The sequence below is a fragment of the Pocillopora verrucosa genome, chromosome 5 (genome assembly GCF_036669915.1).
Source record: "Pocillopora verrucosa isolate sample1 chromosome 5, ASM3666991v2, whole genome shotgun sequence".
NCBI lineage: Eukaryota > Metazoa > Cnidaria > Anthozoa > Scleractinia > Pocilloporidae > Pocillopora > Pocillopora verrucosa.
This window is the reverse complement of record NC_089316.1, coordinates 21878677-21897242: the sequence shown is the minus strand read 5'-3', so window position 1 is coordinate 21897242 and position 18566 is coordinate 21878677. Positions and strand designations below refer to the sequence as shown.

At 36.5% G+C, this 18566-nt stretch overlaps 1 protein-coding gene across 4 annotated transcripts in view; it reads right to left on the bottom strand.

Annotated features, from left to right (window-relative positions):
* LOC131781145 (uncharacterized) overlaps positions 1 to 18566 on the bottom strand; it is a 93083-nt gene that overhangs the window by 10054 nt on the left and 64463 nt on the right. For 2 of the 4 annotated variants that reach the window (XM_066167642.1, XM_066167643.1), the window contains exon 2: positions 565 to 1369. In XM_066167642.1, the coding sequence (XP_066023739.1) occupies positions 565 to 1354 (790 nt within the window). In that variant the 5' untranslated portion in view covers positions 1355 to 1369. Of the gene's footprint in view, positions 1 to 564; positions 1370 to 5372; positions 5485 to 9909; positions 10007 to 18566 lie in introns of those variants that run through there. The other 2 variants (XM_066167644.1, XM_066167641.1) reach the window with 2 other exon arrangements.

Genomic DNA, 18566 nt, shown 5'->3' with positions numbered 1-18566 from the left:
ACCAGTGATATGGAAATAACAATCAGAATTTAGTCATGCTTAAAACAAATTCAAGTTCTATTCCTGTAACTTAATTCACAAATTGTATTAGTTTATAAATTTTGTTTCACAAGCTACAAGTTATTCAATTTTGGAACAGTTTCATTGAATCAAATAGAAAGCAAAAATAAAACAACAATTTCTATCAATGAAATGACTTGGGATACATTTTATCCTTTCTTTATTCCAGTCAAATAGAAAGCAAAACTCAAAACAATGATGCCTAACTGCATAGAATGATTTGTAATAACATTTACTCTCTTGATTCCACATCAAATCATATTTCCTTATTGATGAACTTAAATTTCAATGTCAGCCAAATTGTTAAAATAAAGCTTTCCAATATAGAACATAAACTTCCGTTACAAATGTCATGTATTTCTCAAGTGATGCCAACTTTGTTAAACCACACAAAAACTGACAGTATTTACAAGCAGAATAACCACTTGCAAGTCAATCATTAGAACCAATTTAGTACATGCACACGTCACAACAATAATGTGAACAGAAATTTCCTTTACTCACCTTGGAGATCTGAATATACTCGGTCAATTATTCCTCTATCTTCTAGCTCCGCAACACTTCTCATTCCTTCAACTGTAAAAGGATTCCCATTTACAAACAACAATTTGAGTTTCTTCAGCTGTTTTATGGCTGGATTTAACACAGTCAATTGGTTGTAACTCAGATCCAGTTCCTCCAGTGCCACCATCTCACCAATAGCATCAGAGATGGTGGTTAGTTTGTTATGTGAGATGTCCAGCCCTTTGAGTTCCTTCAGCTGTTTTATAGCTGGACTTAACACAGTCAACTGGTTGTAACTCAGATCCAGTCCCACCAGTGCCACCATCTCACCAATAGCATCAGAGATGGTGGTTAGTTTGTTAAGTGAGATGTACAGCCGTTTGAGTTTCTTCAGCTGTGTTATAGCTGGACTTAACACAGTCAACTGGTTGTAACTCAGATTCAGTCCCACCAGTGCCACCATCTCACCAATAGCATCAGAGATGGTGGTTAGTTTGTTATGTGAGATGTTCAGCCATTCGAGTTTCTTCAGCTGTGTCAAACTTGCGGGGAATATGGACAGCTGGTTTTCTCTTACATCAAGGACCGTAATATTATTTAGTTTTCCAACATTTTCAGGTATTGTTTTAAGTTTATTCCGTGACAGGTCAAGTTCGTCCAACTCAGTTAATTCCAGTACCGCTTCAGGCAATTCAAGCAAATCCCACTTTGACAGATTTAATGTTTTTCTTCTGAAATAATTTGTTCCAATCTTACTTCTCAGCTTTTCTTTAGAAATATGGGAATCCATGTCTTAGTAATGTAACTGTCAGAACGAAAAAAACAAGTTGTCATTAAAGGTGAGTAACTTGAACTAACTTTCTTGTGGCATTTATAAGAACAATCGAACCAAAAATTGGCAAGAATGAGGTTTATAATTTAACATCTACTGAACCAAGGTAATGATTTATTCCTCGTAATACATTATCTTTGGAAACCATCCACCCTTCAGTGTTCTTTTAAACATTTTGAGTAAAGGACCGGATGCTTATGCGTAAAGGGTCTTGAGTTATTTATTTTCATCAGAAACATTTCAACTTAAATCTAATTGTATAATTTTTGTGTTCATAAACAATTGCTTGAGTTATAGATGTTAACGAAAAGGCAATTATGAACAAGAAAGATATTTGAATTTAAATACACTGAGTTTTCCAAGCTGTTTTTCCAAAAACATACGAATTACTACTTCCATTTCAAAATTAATATCCAACAGGAAAGAAATAATTAGGGCAAATCTATGGTTGGTTTTGTTTTCATGTGATAACCTAAGACAGTTGTAAATAAACCAAAGCATGAATGATTTCTAAGCTGTTGATATCAGACCAAGTTGCTAATTTTCAGACCTGTTGTTTGATTTTATCCTCTGTAAGCTATTTTTACTTGTAATTAACAGAGTGAATTCATCAGAATATGGTCCTAGTCATTTAATAAAGACTGATTGGATAAGTCCTTCTCACAGACATACTCATTGTTTTGATACAAAAATAATCAGAAAGAGAGCTCTATGTTTTGTTTGCTTTTTTTTTTTTACAGAGTTTGTCTAGCAGGATGATGGTTTTAAGATTACAATTTTCAATTGAAGACATGTTTTGCATGAAATATCATCCAAATCACCCATAGTTGCTGTACTCATTATGTTATGTATTGAATGTTGTTAATGAAATTAAAAAAATAACAAAGAGTAGAGAAAACTGGTTGTAATTTCTTATTCATGTTTATCAATAAAAGCTTAACTAAGAAGGGAATGTGAAAAGAAAAAGTATATATCAATTAACTGAGGATAGTGATAAAGAACTCAATTGGTACTAAGCAGAAAAATGAGGAATTGAAAAAAGTGTCCATAATTAGAACTGGCCACCTATGAGAGTGTCCATTAGCAGAGAGTTGACTGTAAAATAAATTAAGATCCTTCATTAATTAACAAATCTATCAAGGACTGTCTCCAAATCTTTACAAATTGTGCCTGGTTTCTTGAATATTTAATTTTCAGCAAAATGAATTCAAGTTAAAAATTTTACAATTGCAATCATTAACCAACATCAAAACTCATGTATAACATATTTATTTAACCCTTCACCTTGCATGAGTGACCAATACAGGAATTCTCCTCCCAAAATATCAACACAACATCAAGCAGATATTGTAAGTGATATGAACAAAGGAAAATATCAGTTAGAGGATTATTAGATGATCCAATACCAAATTCTCCAAACAGTAGGGAGAATTACTGAATAGATCTTGGGAGTGAAAGGGTCAAGGGAATGAGAGTGTTTACCTAGGAACAAAATAATTCATGTCCCCAAATATGTACTGAATATAATTGTTGCTTTTTCAAACGAACAAGTAATGGTTAAAAAAACTCAGGGTTGACTTGAAAAAAAAAACCCAACAATTTTGAAACCATGGATCTTTAATATAGGCTACCCTGTCTTAGAGCAATAAAAAAATCCTTACTTCCTTTTCAGGGCTTAATAATTTGCAAATATCAGAATTTAAAAATGTTGAGGTGGAAAAACTTTCATCTGAAAATATAACTTTTCATCTGTTAATCAAAACTATAACAAAATTCTTCAACATGATTGGTTATCACCAGCCTAATTCGAGCACTTATAGTACAGTGTATGTGTCATGCTTGTAATTGGACCGTGTTATAGGACCATTAAAGGGACAATTATCATGTCATGCCTGTGGAAGGGGACAGAATGTGTGATGTGTGCACACTGTTGTCCTGCATTTTGCCGAGTTAATTGTTGTTGTTGTTGTTTTTTATGAAAATGTATAATGGATGCCTATAGTTTCTTTCTCAGATTTTATTATATTGTGATTAATTGATAACAGTCGTCTGATTTGTTAATCAAGTGTATTATTAAAAACAGAATTGGACAACAGGAAGTCTTGTGAACAACCATAGCAGAAACATGGGTGACTATGGTCTATCCATGGTCTTGATGCCAGAGTAATAAGTGATTATTGAATGAGGTTGAGCATGATATCAAAAACTGGATTAAATAATTGTTTTATTATAAATTTTTTAGAGGCATTCAGCTATTTTGAGCATCTCTCTTGGTTTTCAAAAGTTTGAGAACACTAAACTTTAAGGTCTAGGAAACTAGGCAGACATTGATCTCGAGAAGATAAATGCAGTATAAGCCTCAGATATTGCATTTTATCATGTCAACTTCACACACTATTGTATATTGATTGAATGCTTTTGACCAATCAGCTTTTTCATCGTAAATCTTATGGATAATGATCAAAATTATTGAATATGTACAGGAAAGTTGTTGTTCTTTTTGCAACCAAGAGAGAACTGGCCATTTAATACTGGAATTGAAATTTTTTGGTGATGTGGTACTTATACATATTAATGAGAAAGATTGTTAATGAATCACAAAGAACTGAGTTTAAAGGTCTCTAAGAATTTGTATCTTTTCATTGTCAGAGGTTCGGACTTATACCCCTTTGTAAAACTCAGTCACATAAAAATATTTGGCCTTTTCACACATCACGAATAATATCAAAGTTTTTTCACATTCACACATTTGAGACATTTCACATGAAAGTAAGAGACTAAATTCCCCAACTAAATTTTCAATTTTCCTAGTCTTGAACAGTCTTAAGTGACAAATGATGACAGAATGTCTTATATTATTTGTTCAAGGACCATTAGAGGTCTGTTTTATGACTTCTATTAATCCATGTAAAGTTCATGTCCTGTCACAACCCTGGTCAAAACTTAACCACTACTGTTCGAGAATAATACATTTTTAAAACCATCAAAAAGCTGGGAATTCATCGCGCAAAACAAAATGGTTACGAATCACGTTTAAATCAGTTCTTCATTCACAGGTCACGTTGAAATAAAAAATATTACTTCACGAGGACCTAAAAAGATCTTATTTTTAATCACGATTCAAGAAAAGGAAAACCAATTCAATTCACGATTCACGAGGTAAAAAAAAAATCGCCCAGTCGTGTTTCTCATAAAGAGTATACGGGACCCTCTTGTCAATCAATGAAGCAGACAGCGAGCAAGTTTAATTTATTTTATCAAATACCTGACATACCTGCATTTAGATCAAAGCAATCAAGCATCAATTTGGTTTCTTTACAGATTCAAGAGATTTTGAGTTCGTTTCTAACTTCTGTCAGATGAAATCAACTACACTCTAAGGAATTAAGCGAGTATTTTGTCATCAGTTCAAACACTTCCATTGCTTAACGTGAAAAACTGAAAACTGAACAACTACCAGACAGAAGGATTAATGATCAGAGCTGATTGTCTTCAAGACGATCAGAAACAGTTTGTCCCTTTCTTTCCATTCCTGAGAGAATCTTCGATTAAAACTTTCCGTTAAGGCCATCTTAACTGACAATCACTGTTTTCCTTTTCCCTGTTTCTGAGAGTGTGTAACTTTAACTCGTCTCATGCAGAAGGACGACTGAAGGCGCCTTTGTTTTACTTTATCAAAATCGTTATGTCTTCGTGTTTTGCATTTGACGAGTGTCGCTAAAGTTGAAATTATAATAGACCAGAAACCCAGACACTCAAAATACAAAGGGAAACCAGCGAATACTGGAGATATCAGAAAGTTTGTGTGAACTGACAGAAATGGCGGCAGAAGCACTTCAGGGGAAATTACTTCAGTTCGATCGAGCGGAGAGTGTGAGTTCTTGGCAGAATTATCTCTGTTTGCGTCGCAGAAGTCTGGCGAGGCTACACTTTACAAGTGAGCTAAATTCTTATCTATATGGAACATAATTCTTACCTCTCAGCAGTGTGATCAAATCCTGCAGTGAACAAACGAAAATCCAAATACAGATTGCTGACAATCTAACGTCTCTGCTCAAGTGGACACTCCTTAATTCACACAATTTATTTAACCCCCTCCAAAAATATTTCAGGCTTCTCAAACGTCACGCGACCAACGGCTTGTTTACATTCAGTTGCCGTGCCGAAAATAGCACGGTAAATAAATTATGACTGATTATGCAATTGAAGCCATGTGGTTATTCAGTATTTGTCACGCAAGGTACAGCTTCGTTGAATAGTGCTCTCGCTGTAGACGCTGTCCTTCCGTTGACATACTTTGTTTGGTGCTGGATTCTTATGTAATCTTTAGGCAACCAATTAAAAAAAAAAAAGTCAAAACAGCCAACAAGCTTACATCCCCAAGTGTAACGTTGCGTAAATTGAGTATTTCAGGTCTCCTAATTCTTACACTGTTTAACTATTACTCAAGTAGCGTTATTTCAATTTAGGTAGCGACACTTTTAGTAACAGATCAAGGACAACAACAAGGTCCTATAAAGAAAATGTTATTTATTGTAACAAATGGCTTTTTAATGTAATCGAAATAAGCTTTCAAGGGAGAGTTAATACAAATATGAGGAAAACATAACGTAGTAATATTCTTCAAAGTTGATAAATATTTGAATAAGTGACGAATGTGATAGCCGATAAAGAAACTACTTGCAAACCTAAAAGAACTCGACCAACAATTTCGTTTTGTTTAATACCACGCACGACGTCGGAATTCTGATGACTTTTCAACGCAACAGCAATTCATATCGTTCCCCTTATAGGACTGACTTCAGCTGTTTAGATATAATAATATCATCCTGTCAGTCATTCGCGGGCGATGTTTTTCGCATTTTTTTTGTCAAAACGAGTAAGGAACTCATCAGGATGCCAGAAAAGTGTGTGCAAGCTCCATAGTAATCTCCTGATAATTATTTTCTGCTTTATTGCGAGTATCACCGCGACCGTATCGTGAGAAGTACCATCGCCAGGTGAGGGACGTCATCATATCTTATCGTTCAAGGAGTTATCTCCACAAATATCTTTATTTGATATGATATTCGAGTCTATCCCTCACTTTTTTAACTGCCACGGATGGGTGCTTTAATTTTGGAGGCAGCTCATTCAATTTCTTCAAAATAAACGGTGTTTGACGCCTTTTCCTCACGTAGCGCTTTACCCATAACTATATATCATAGTCACAGCTTTCCCGTTCCATAAATAGTGCTGACAGAAACATTAATAACGGCCATTTATCTCGGTACAGTTTCGGTTATTTTTGCCGCGGGGTAAAACAGGGAAAAGGTTTATCTGAATTTCTCTAAAAGTGCACTAAATTTAGAACCAAAACTAAGCGCACATCGCAGTATATTACAATAGGTGACCGATTCCGAGAACACCTTCGCGACGTAGAATTAAATGACAAGGACGCATCCAAACATGTCGTTAGACACTTCAATCTCCCTAATCATTCCAAACAACATATGGCAGTTTACGGACTTTCCTTACATCTAGGCAGTTCTGAAAGCCGCAAAACGCTAGAACAAAAATTTATCTTCCAAATCGGCACTCTTAATCCCCACGGTATCAACGAGCGCTTTTCATTCAACTAATTTATTATTGTTTTCTCGTCACTACAACCCACAACTCCTCCAATCGCTCTGACGAAAGGCTAACGCTCCAAAACGTCAGCCTTTTGACTCTTTATGGTGGCCAATTTACGTTTTCAACTCAGTTGTTAACACTAAATTACCTGCTATACTCTCCCATTGACGTAGCACCAGAGTTTCCTTTAAAACTTACCCCCCTTAAAACTAAGCACCAATGGTTGGTTATAATACTCTAGTATTTAAATGTGTCAAAACTTCCAATTGTGTTCTTGCCTATCGTGGTTCATAGATAAATGCTGACGAGGACGTGCAGCATAGGAGTCGAAATGTCGTGATCCGATATGCGATTGATTAGCCTGACTCTTTCATCGTGAGACAAACGATTTTAATCGTTTAAATGAACATTTAAAAACGTTCATTTATCTTGAGGTATTCTTTTTTTGTTGTTGTCACTGTCTTGTGTTTTTTTTATAGTGGTAGTCAATGAAGCCTGACGTATCTATTTTTCTCACCATTGCTCCTTTTTAATAACATGGAGTTCAAATGAAATGGCTTGGAATGGATCGAGTTTGGGCCGGAAAGCAATATATATCATCGTCCTAAACCAGACGAGCCCACAACGTATCAGCGGCATCTTGTATGAGATCGACCTAAACCAGGTTGACAACTTACGAACCGGCCAAACATTTCGTTAACAGCGCTATCGATCAAAGTATCATTACAGTCCAACAAAGGACCTGTTTTTCTGTTCAAATCTGGCAGAAACTGGCTCAGACGCACTACGCGAACTTCCTAACACGCGAGTACACTGTGAATACGCGTCAACAAGAAAAAGCGGAAGTCACTTTGTAAACTGCGGATACTCATACAAGATGCCGCTGATATGTCGTGGGCTCATCTGGTTTAGGACGATGATATATATTGCTTTCCGTTTAGGCCAGGCGGCAGTGTTACAGAGCGGCGCGCGGTGTCACGGTGTTTCGGGCATCCATGAATTTTGGCTAAGACTTTTAATCTCCCACAAGAAACAGGGTAAAAAGTTATAACTGGACAATTTCGGAACGTTGTCTTACCTTGCCATAATTCTAAAAGTAGATCGATAGAATTTCGGGGGACAACCCTATCTACTTTATTAAGAGGCGTAGTAAAATGAGACTGAAATTTAGGTAACCTAAAGTATGATGAGCCGATGCAAGATTTACATTGGAGCGGACGTGCATTTACGAAGTATCTCTACAAAAACAGAAGGAGATAATTTAAAACGATCTGGATCATAGAATGAATAATTTATCGATATAAATTCTCTTTTACTTTTACCTGATGCAAGCTTTAAAGTAACAGTTGTAGAAAGAATGTTCAATGGGGATAACCGTTAGCCATAAAACGGCCAAAAAATTTAGCCGTTAGGCGTAAAAAATTGAAAACATGTAACTGATGTCTAGTTTCTCTCTCCAATTTTGTCATAGTTTTGATTAATTGATAACAGTTGTCTGATTTGTTAATCAAGAGTATTATTACAAACAGAATTGGACAACAGGAAGTCCTTTGAACAACCATGGCAGAGCTATGATTGACCAGGGTCTATCCATGGTCTTGATACCAGGGTAATAAGCAATTTTTGAATGAGGTTGATATGATATCAAAAACTGAATTCAATAATTGTTTTATTATACATATTCTAGAGGCATTCAGCTATTTCGAGCTTCTCTGAGTTTTCAAAAGTTTTAGAATAGGCAGGCAGACATTGATCTCTAAATGATAATCTTGATAAATGCAGCATAAGCTTCAGATATTGCATTTTATCATGTCAACTTCACACACTACTGTATATTGATTGAATGCTCTTGATAAATCAGCTTTTTCATAGCAAGTCCTATGTAGAAAAATCAAAATTATTGAATATGGAAGGGAAAGTTTTTCTTCTTTCCGCAAACAAGAGACAACTGGCCAAATACTGGAATTAAAATTTTTGGCTTGAAATGCACATTACAAGTATGATGTGGTTACTTATCTATCTTACCGAGAAAGATTAATAATGAATCACAAAGAACTGAGCTCAAAGGTTTCTAAGAATTTAAATTCTATCTTTTCATTGGCAGAGGGTCCCTTATACCCCTCTCTAACACTCAGTCACATAAAAATATTTAGCCTTTTCACACATCACGAATAATCTCAAAAATCGATCGCACATGAATTGGTATACGCCAGTTTCACCCCATTTCATTTTCGACCCAGTAACTTAGCCCCACATCAAAATCAAGTTCGACCCACCATATGACTGATACATAATAAATAAATTCAAACATTAATACAAACATATATATCTGTGAAATATATGAAGCGAACCATCGATAAAATCCAAAGGTTATAAACTGATATATCAGTGAACTTTGAAATTTCATCATTGAAAGGATGGCTAGACCGGAATTGAACCAGAGATCTAAAGGTTATAGACATAAATACTTTTCAAATAAAGTATTTAAATAAAGTATACGATGGTATTGAAAGAAACTTCAAGGAATAACACGAAGCTATCAGCTTATCATGTAGTTCAGGTGGCTAGTATGTAGATTTCCTACGTCGCAATAAAGTTTGCTTTGACAGCAATGATAATAAAATGAAACCCATTCGTCTCGTTTCGATTATGGTCTAATCTAACTCACGGGAGGATCGTTTTCTCGATTGCCATGTTGTAGTGGTTTGTTTTGGTCGTTACGGTTGTTTCGTTTTGGTTATTGTGGTGGTTTCGTTTCGGTCGTTACGGTGGTTTCGTTTCGGTAGTTTCGCTCGTTTCGGTGGTTTCGTTTCGCTGTTTCGGGTTTTAGTACGTGCCGTCTGGCGAGGCTACACTATAATGTGGGCTAAATTCTTATCTATATTTAATATAATTCTTACCTCTCAGTAAAGTAACCAACAACTCCAGCGAATTAACAAAAATCTAACACAGATTCCAGACAATATCTAACCACTGAGCTCGATATAGACACTCCTTGATTCAAGCAATTCGTTTAACTTCACATATTTGCACTGCGGTGGAAAGATGAAATTAGAAGATCCTCGCAGCTAAGAACACTACTGAAACTAGTAGTTGTAAGTAGGACCTGAAAAAAATTTCAGGCCCGTACGGGATTTGAACCCATGACCTCTGCGATACCGGTGCAGCGCTCTACCAATTGAGCTAACAAGCCAACTGGGAGCTGGTCAATGAATTGGGTACAAATAAACATCCGAGTGAATGAAGATTTAGATATATGAAAATTCACATATTTGCACTGCGGTGGAAAGATGAAATTAGAAGATCCTCGCAGCTAAGAACACTACTGAAACTAGTAGTTGTAAGTAGGACCTGAAATATATTTCATATATCTAAATCTTCATTCACTCGGATGTTTATTTGTACCCAATTCATTGACCAGCTCCCAGTTGGCTTGTTAGCTCAATTGGTAGAGCGCTGCACCGGTATCGCAGAGGTCATGGGTTCAAATCCCGTACGGGCCTGAAATTTTTTTCAGGTCCTACTTACAACTACTAGTTTCAGTAGTGTTCTTAGCTGCGAGGATCTTCTAATTTCATCTTTCCACCGCAGTGCAAATATGTGAATTTTCATATATCTAAATCTTCATTCACTCGGATGTTTATTTGTACCCAATTCATTGACCAGCTCCCAGTTGGCTTGTTAGCTCAATTGGTAGAGCGCTGCACCGGTATCGCAGAGGTCATGGGTTCAAATCCCGTACGGGCCTGAAATTTTTTTCAGGTCCTACTTACAACTACTAGTTTCAGTAGTGTTCTTAGCTGCGAGGATCTTCTAATTTCATCGTTTAACTTCCTCAAACGTCACGTGACTAAGGGAAATTTACATATGGAGTTACCGTGCTGAAAGAGCACGATGCATAAATTAGGAGTGATTATGCAATGATTGAAGCCACGTGTTTACTCAGTATTTGTCACGCAAGATACGGCTTCGTCGACTTGCTCTCGCTGTAAACGCTGTCCTTCTGGTGATATACTTTGTTTAGCGCTGGATTCTTGTATAATCCTTAGGCTACTCATTTCAAAAAAAGTCGAAACAGCCCACAAGACGCTTACATCCCCAAGTGTTGCATAAATTGAGTACTTCGGCTCTCCTAATTCTTACCCTGTTTATGTATTACTCAAGTAGCGTTATTTAAACTTAGGTAGCGACAATTTTTCTAACAGAACAAGGACAATAACAAGCTCCTATACTGAAAATGTAATTCATTTCAACAAATGGCTTTGTAATGTAATCGAAATAAGCTTTCAAGGGGGAGTTAATACAAATATTAGGAAAACATAACGTAGTAATATTCTCCAAAGTTGACAAATGTTTGAATTGGTGAAGAATGTGATAACCAATAAAGAAACTATTTGCAAACCTAAAAGAACTCGACTAAAGATTTCGTTTTGTTCAATACCGCACGATGTCGGGATTCTGATGACATTTCAACCCAACAACAATTCAACTGTAATTCAACTCGTTCCCGTTATAGGACTGACTTAAGTTGTTTAGATGTAATGAGAATCTCATGAGTTGTTTGCAGGCGATCCTCTTCGCATATTTTTTGTCAAAAACAAGTAATGAACTCATCAGGATGCCAGAAGAGTGCATGCAAGCTCCTCAATAATCTCCTGATATTAATTTTCTGCTTTATTGCGAGTATCACCGCGACCATATCTTCACAAGTCTTACTCGTTCGAGGAGTCTCTTCATTTGATATTTGAATCTACCCCTCGCTTTTTAAACTGCCACGGATGGAGGTCTTAAGTTTGGAAGTAGCTCATTCCATTTTTTCGGAATAAACGGTGTTTGACACCTTGTCCTCACGTAGCGCTTTACGCATTACTATATCATAGTCACAGGGCCTTCCAGTTCCATGAATAAGAACTTTGTCGCTTCTCGGCAAGTACCTCCAAAATCTATCTGTGAAAGGAAAGTTATCGGTTTCACCGAGGGTTTGATATTTCTCGATGTGGCGTACACGTATTCTTACCGCTCTTTTGTTGTGTTTAAGCAAAGAACAACGTTTCTTTTTTTTTTTTGCAAGTTGATTAATCTGCAGAAACAGCCTTTTTTTACGGAAAAATCGAAACATCGTTTTGTTTGTGAATTCGCTACCAAAAAGAAAAGCCCAAGAATTAGTAAATAAAGAATTAGCAGAGCTACTTATCACCACTCCGTCGGCAACAGATGGATCTTTGCAATTTAACCAGACCGAAATTTGCGGGTTACACCTGCCCGGCGATGCACGATCTCGTAGCCATCCTTGAACCTGCTGCTCCGGTGAAACGGAACCATCCTCGGACGACATCGTCGTCACATTCCCGCCCTGCTTCGTAATTAATTTTTCTGTCAGTACTGTCCAGAACTTTGTAGTCCGCACACTCTAATTTGAGAAATCAAGAGAGGAGACAGAGCCTAATAACATTTGGAGATGCCTCCAGCTCGCTCGTGAATCCATAGCAACAGTGGACGCTTGCTAAAATGGCGACAACTAAAAATTTCCGGTACGTTGTGCTAAACACTCATCCGTTGGATCCCTTTTAAGAAGACGATTATCTCTTAGCACCGAGCAGCACAAATTTCCACACAATGGGAGCGCAATCGGCTCAAATTGGTATTGCTGTGAGAAAAAGGAAGTGATAAAATATGGTGTTCACGGAGTATTTTGGCATCCAATTAAGGAACGGTCTGTAGCGAAACTTTTAAGCTTGCACTATCTACTTGTTTTCACTGAGACATGTACACATCATGGAACCGCGCCGCTGTTCAATTTATTTAAGACGATGTTATGGTTTCAGATCCAGGCTAGCGTAAGTTCGTGACAAGTGCAAAAGTTGTTCAGCTCTATAACAAAAATATACATGTTTGTCAGAAGTCTTGACCCATAATGCCTAAGTGAAGGACAAGGAGCTGCAAAGAAAGTGAAAGTTGTCCAGTATTGGTCATTATTTTGTTGGTAAGGAAAGCAGGTGCCTCTATGTGTGTAACTTATAGTTGATTTTAATCTAGGGAAGGAGATGAGTGTTGATTGACAAAGAAAAACAAAGAATCAACGACGCTATTATAAATTCACGGAAGACGAAGGCAATTGGAATTAATGAGTCACAGATGATAATCTGACGAGATACAAAATTTGCTTGAAGTTAACGTGAAGGTAGTGTTTAAGGGCTCTCAAATAACTACGAGTAAATGGTAGAAAAAGGAAATTAAACAAACAAACAAACAAACAAACAAACAAAAACCAAGAACTAAAACGAAAAAAATTGTAGAAAAAGCAAACAAAAAAAATATGAAAACAGGGAAAAAAAAAGGCAAAAACTAGGTAAGAAATTAAATAAAATGTAAAGGTAAAAAAAATTCCCTAAAATATCGCAACAGGGAAGGGCCATTTATCTCGGTACAGTTTCGATTATTTTTGCCGCGGGGTAAAACAGGGGAAACGTTTATCTGAATTTCTCTAAAAGTGCACTGAATTTAGAACTAAAACTAAGCACACATCGCAATATATTACAATATTGCAATAAGTTATACATTGGTGAAACAAGAAGACGACTAGGTGACCGATTCCGAGAACACCTTCGCGACGTAGAATTAAATGACAAGGACGCATCCAAACATGTCGTTAGACACTTCAATCTCCCTAGTCATTCTAAACAACATATGGCAGTTTGCGGCCTTTACTTACATCTAGGCAGTTCGGAGAGCTGCAAAGCGCTAGAACAAAAATATATCTTCCAAATCGGCACTCTTAATCCCCAGGGTATCAACGAGCGCTTTTCATTCAACTAATTTATTTTTGTTTTCTCGTCGCTACAACCCACAATTCCTCCAATCGCTCTGACGAAGGGCTAACGCTCGAAACGTCAGCCTTTTAACTCTTTACGGTGGCCAATTTACGTTTTCAACTCAGTTGTCAACACTAAATTACCTGCTATACTCTCCCACTGACGCAGCACCAGAGTTTCTTTTAAAGCTTACCCCCCTTAAAACTAAGCACCCATGGCTGGTTATAATATTCTAGTATTTAAATATGTCAAAACTTCCAATTGTGTTCTTGCCCAGTGTGGTTTATAGATAAATGCTGACAAGGACGTGCAGCATAGGAGTCGAAAGGTCGTGATCAATACAAGATTGATTAGCCTGACTCTTTCATCGTGAGACAAACGATTAAACGTTTATTTATCTTAACGTATTCTTTTTTTGTTGTTGTCGCTGTCTTGTTTTTTTAATACAATTAAATTGTACTATTAATTTTTTTCACAATTGCTTCTTTTTAACGGACGTATGTTTAATTTACAAAGTATCTCTCTTAAAACAGAAGGAAAAAATCTGATGCAAGCTTTAAAGTAACAGTTGCAGAAAGAGGGTCTTAATGGGGATAACCGTTAGCCGTAAAACGGCCAAAAAATTTAGCCGTTTGGCGTAAAAATTGACAAATTTTAACCTTTAGTCGTAAAAAAATGTTTACCGTGAAAAATATATGGTAGAAACAATGGCAATGACAATGAATATTCTGGTAGAAACAATGGAAAGGTGTTAACCGTTAGCCGTAAATTGGCCAAAATTTTAACCGTTAGCCGTAAAAGCTATCACCCCATTGAGACCCTCTAGAAAAAACCTAATGGGTTATTTTCTTCAATTGGTCAAAGGATAAAAATTCTTTTTATGCAAAGACGTCTACAAAGTTTTGGAGAAAAAAAGGGAATAATGAGCATGACAATCGTGACAAGTGACCGTTTTGCGGCCAAATTAGCGTTATCGAGGAGTCCATTTTCCACGTCCAACTAACAGATGAATTTAAAAGTAGTAAGAATGCACTTCCGTTTAAAAGCTGCAGGAGAAGGGAAATATATACCAAATAAAAGTATAAAGGAATAAAAAATTTAGTGAAGTAAGAGTCAATGATTAAATTATTTTGTTGGGGAGGACTGGGTATTAGCGACATCTTATGAATAAACTCACAGTAAAGAAAAACATTCACCTTAGCGGTGCATAGCCTTACAGGCATTCAAAAAGCGACGAGGCTGCTTCATAAGACTGGACGTAACTATTGCTACACAAGACTAAATTTATGCAAAAAACATGACAAATTACTCGACATAAATTAAGTAACAATGCACAATGATATAAACATGAACTTCAAGTACACAACGTAACTAATAAAACATACAAACACTCACAGGTAATTAAAACCTAGACGTGATACACACGGGAAATGGTATGACAATAGTTTCACAGTAATGATAGTGATAATATCGGTAACAATGATAGTGACAATAGTGATTAAACTCAAGTGAGGTTGATCTTTAACTATATTTGTCACTAAGGAGCATCGACCTACCGGAAGTCAATTCGCGGCTATGTGGTGTCGTGATACTGGAAATCTGAATAAACCGTCCCTCTTGATGTGAAAATGTAATACCGGAAGTTGATTTTCAAGAAGTAGAAACTGTTCCTCAACCTGCTACGAGGCAGGGTTGAAAATGGTGTCGAATCGACTCTATTCGCCTGGAATGGGACGATTCACCTCTTCTAAAGTCATACTTTAATGCTGTTTGCCAAAGATTTAAACAATAATTAAGATAACAATTGAGTGCCGGGATAGGCTCTCTGATGGACCAAGTGATACAACGGAACCATATGTACCAGTTTATTTACTTATTTATTTATGTTTTTATCCGGGACTTTTTAAAATATCGTAAATGTTAAGCAGTAAGCTTCTATCATTTATTATTTTTATTTACTGAGAAAAACTTACACTTCACTGCACGTGATATTTGTAGAAATAAAGTCCAGTTGTGAAATAGCCACTAAATTGTCTCACTGACTGATACAATTCCTCTGTAGTGCACCAGTAAAGAGGATCATACAACATCACTTGCAAAGATAAATTTATATTCGCTATAGAAAATTGAATTCCACAAACTCAGTATCGAAGGAAAAATCTTCGTTTTGGGGATGGGCAAAACATCAGATTCGCGTAAAGGATGAAAAAACAAATAAAATAGAAATGCGCTAGACTTAATCATTATTCATAATCCCTTGATAAGGTTCAATAGAAATGGTTTGAATCAATAATAAATATTTATGTAATATGAGAGGTGAAGAGGAACTGGGTTCCAGTCCTCAGCAAATTACCCGCCTGTGAACTCAACTGGGCAATTGACCGCCAGCTTGGCTATAGGTCTTACAACCGGCAGCCATGCTGCGTTAATTATTCAAACAACAATATATTTTTCACAAATTTGGCTAACTTTTTTATCTGTCTTTATTTCACAAACTCGATGACTTTTTTTATTGTTATTATTTGTCTTTATTTCACTAAAGCACATTCTTATTTTCTTTGAGATTCACTCTTCTGAATCATTACCCGCCCTAATCTCTAAAAAATGAAGAGCAATCTTCAGTTAAGCATCTAAAGTCAGACGAAAATATCTGAGATAGTACGAGATTAAAAAAAAAGGTACCTTCTGCAGTTTTAATTCAAATTATTTCACGTTACTTGTAAAAGAAAAAAACTACTAACCGGCTGACAGATCATAGCAACTTGTTCTTCCATCCCCTACGTAACCAAGGCTACAAGAACAGTTGTATGAACTAATAGTGTTAATGGCTGTTCCTCTAAGGCAAGTGTGAACACTAACTGTGCATTCATCTACATCTGTGAAACATAAGAAGAAGACAAAATCTTCCTTGAGAAGAAAATATGGCTTTGGGTTGTTACAGTATTGAATTATCAGCCTTGTATATCAAAACTGCTCGATGCCTTTTCAACTAAAATTAAAAAAGGGGACACTACTGTAGATGATGAAAGTCATATGTCCAAAATGAAGAGCTGACTAGGAAAATATGACAAAAGCGATATAATTGGGCAGATAATCTCCCAGATCAAATTTTTAGTTCTCCTTGCTGCCAACAATACAATTCTTATGATGTTAGTTCAGAGAATTTAGTATTGGATCAACTTATTATCCCCAAATTGATATTTTTCTTTCTTCTCATCCCTTATTTGGTTGATATTGTATTTTAGTTGGCTTGACCGAGTATTTCATATCCACCGTAATCTCATCGTCGTTTTGCCTTTGTTTTGTTTAGTTTTTACTTAAATTTTGTCTGTTTGTTTATTGATTTTTCTTGTTTTGTTAAAAGTCGTCCTCGGGCCCGTGCATTCCGATTACCACGCAATTCTCACCAAGCGATCAACCAGCGCTGGTTCCTTGCTGTCACGCTCTTTCAAAATCCCTCTCTCGCCAAACATTGCGGTGTGCCAGAGAAGCCAAAAAATGTTGTGTTTTTCTTGAAGATGCAAACCATGGATCCGCTACACCGATCTGATCTAGATAATTTTTTTTTCAAATCAATTCACCCAGTAATAAAATCAGAACTGCCTGTTGAAGTAACAATTCGAAGGGTTATTAGCCTAGCTCGCCTCAATCTTCTATTCCAAAACTTTCAACCCTGTTGTAGTCTTGTATGAGAGGTTCACATCTGTCTACAGTGTCATATGTAGCTAGCAGTTTATAACGGCGTAAAAATGCACCTGGTTATTACTGCCGTATTACAATTCTTTATTTTTTTTTGTTCCTCGCCAAAAACGGTGAACCCTCTCCTCCCTTGTCCGATTAACCCTTTAACTCCTATCAGTGACCAAAACAGAACTTCTCCTTACAATATCAACACAGAATCAAGCAGACAAGTTGGGAGAATAAAGAAGAAAACTAAATTAGGGGACTAAAAGTTAATCCATTATCAAATTCTCCAAATTGAAATCATGAGCATTTTATGGCAGACCGTAGGGAGAATTACTAATGAGATCTTGGGAGTTATTGGGTTAAACCCCCTTCCCACTTGTACTCCTGATCGAAGTTGTAAGGTGATCGATCGATATTTTTACGATGTTCTTTTTAACTGGCTGTAAAAGGACTATCAGTTCGGCCAAAGAACTCTCAGCTGTGGCACGTTGTATGAATGATTAAATTACAGAGGAGTGCTGTGAGTTGTCTGAAGTTGTTAAACGGAATAAAGTTGTGATCGTTATTTCTAGTACAGAATATTTCGTACTCTCTTTTGTCTCTAATCGTTTCCGTTCAGTCATTCTTTTTGTGTGGTGTACTCTGAAATTCGCACAATATCTTCCCACATCCAGTCTTAGGCTTGAACCCTCGACCTCCCACAAGGCAGTTCGGCGACATACAACCCAAAGAGGCGGCAGTTTAACGACACACCCCACCAGCGGAAAAAAATTTGGAAGTTTAGATCATTGTGCGATACTCTGGATTAATGAAAATGAAAAACTAAGAAATGTTATGTGACGCCCAGTCCCAACTTGGCGTTCTAATAATGAAATAGCATAGCTCCAAAATCGAATCGTGTATCACGAAATAAACAAATGATTTTCTGTTTCGAGTGCGATGAGCTCATATTCAGCTTCTTTAATACTGCTGGTGTTACCAAGTGCACCGTTTTGTTACACACGTGTGGGGCAAGTCACATTTTCACAGGAGTTAAGGTGAGGACAGAATAAGTTAAT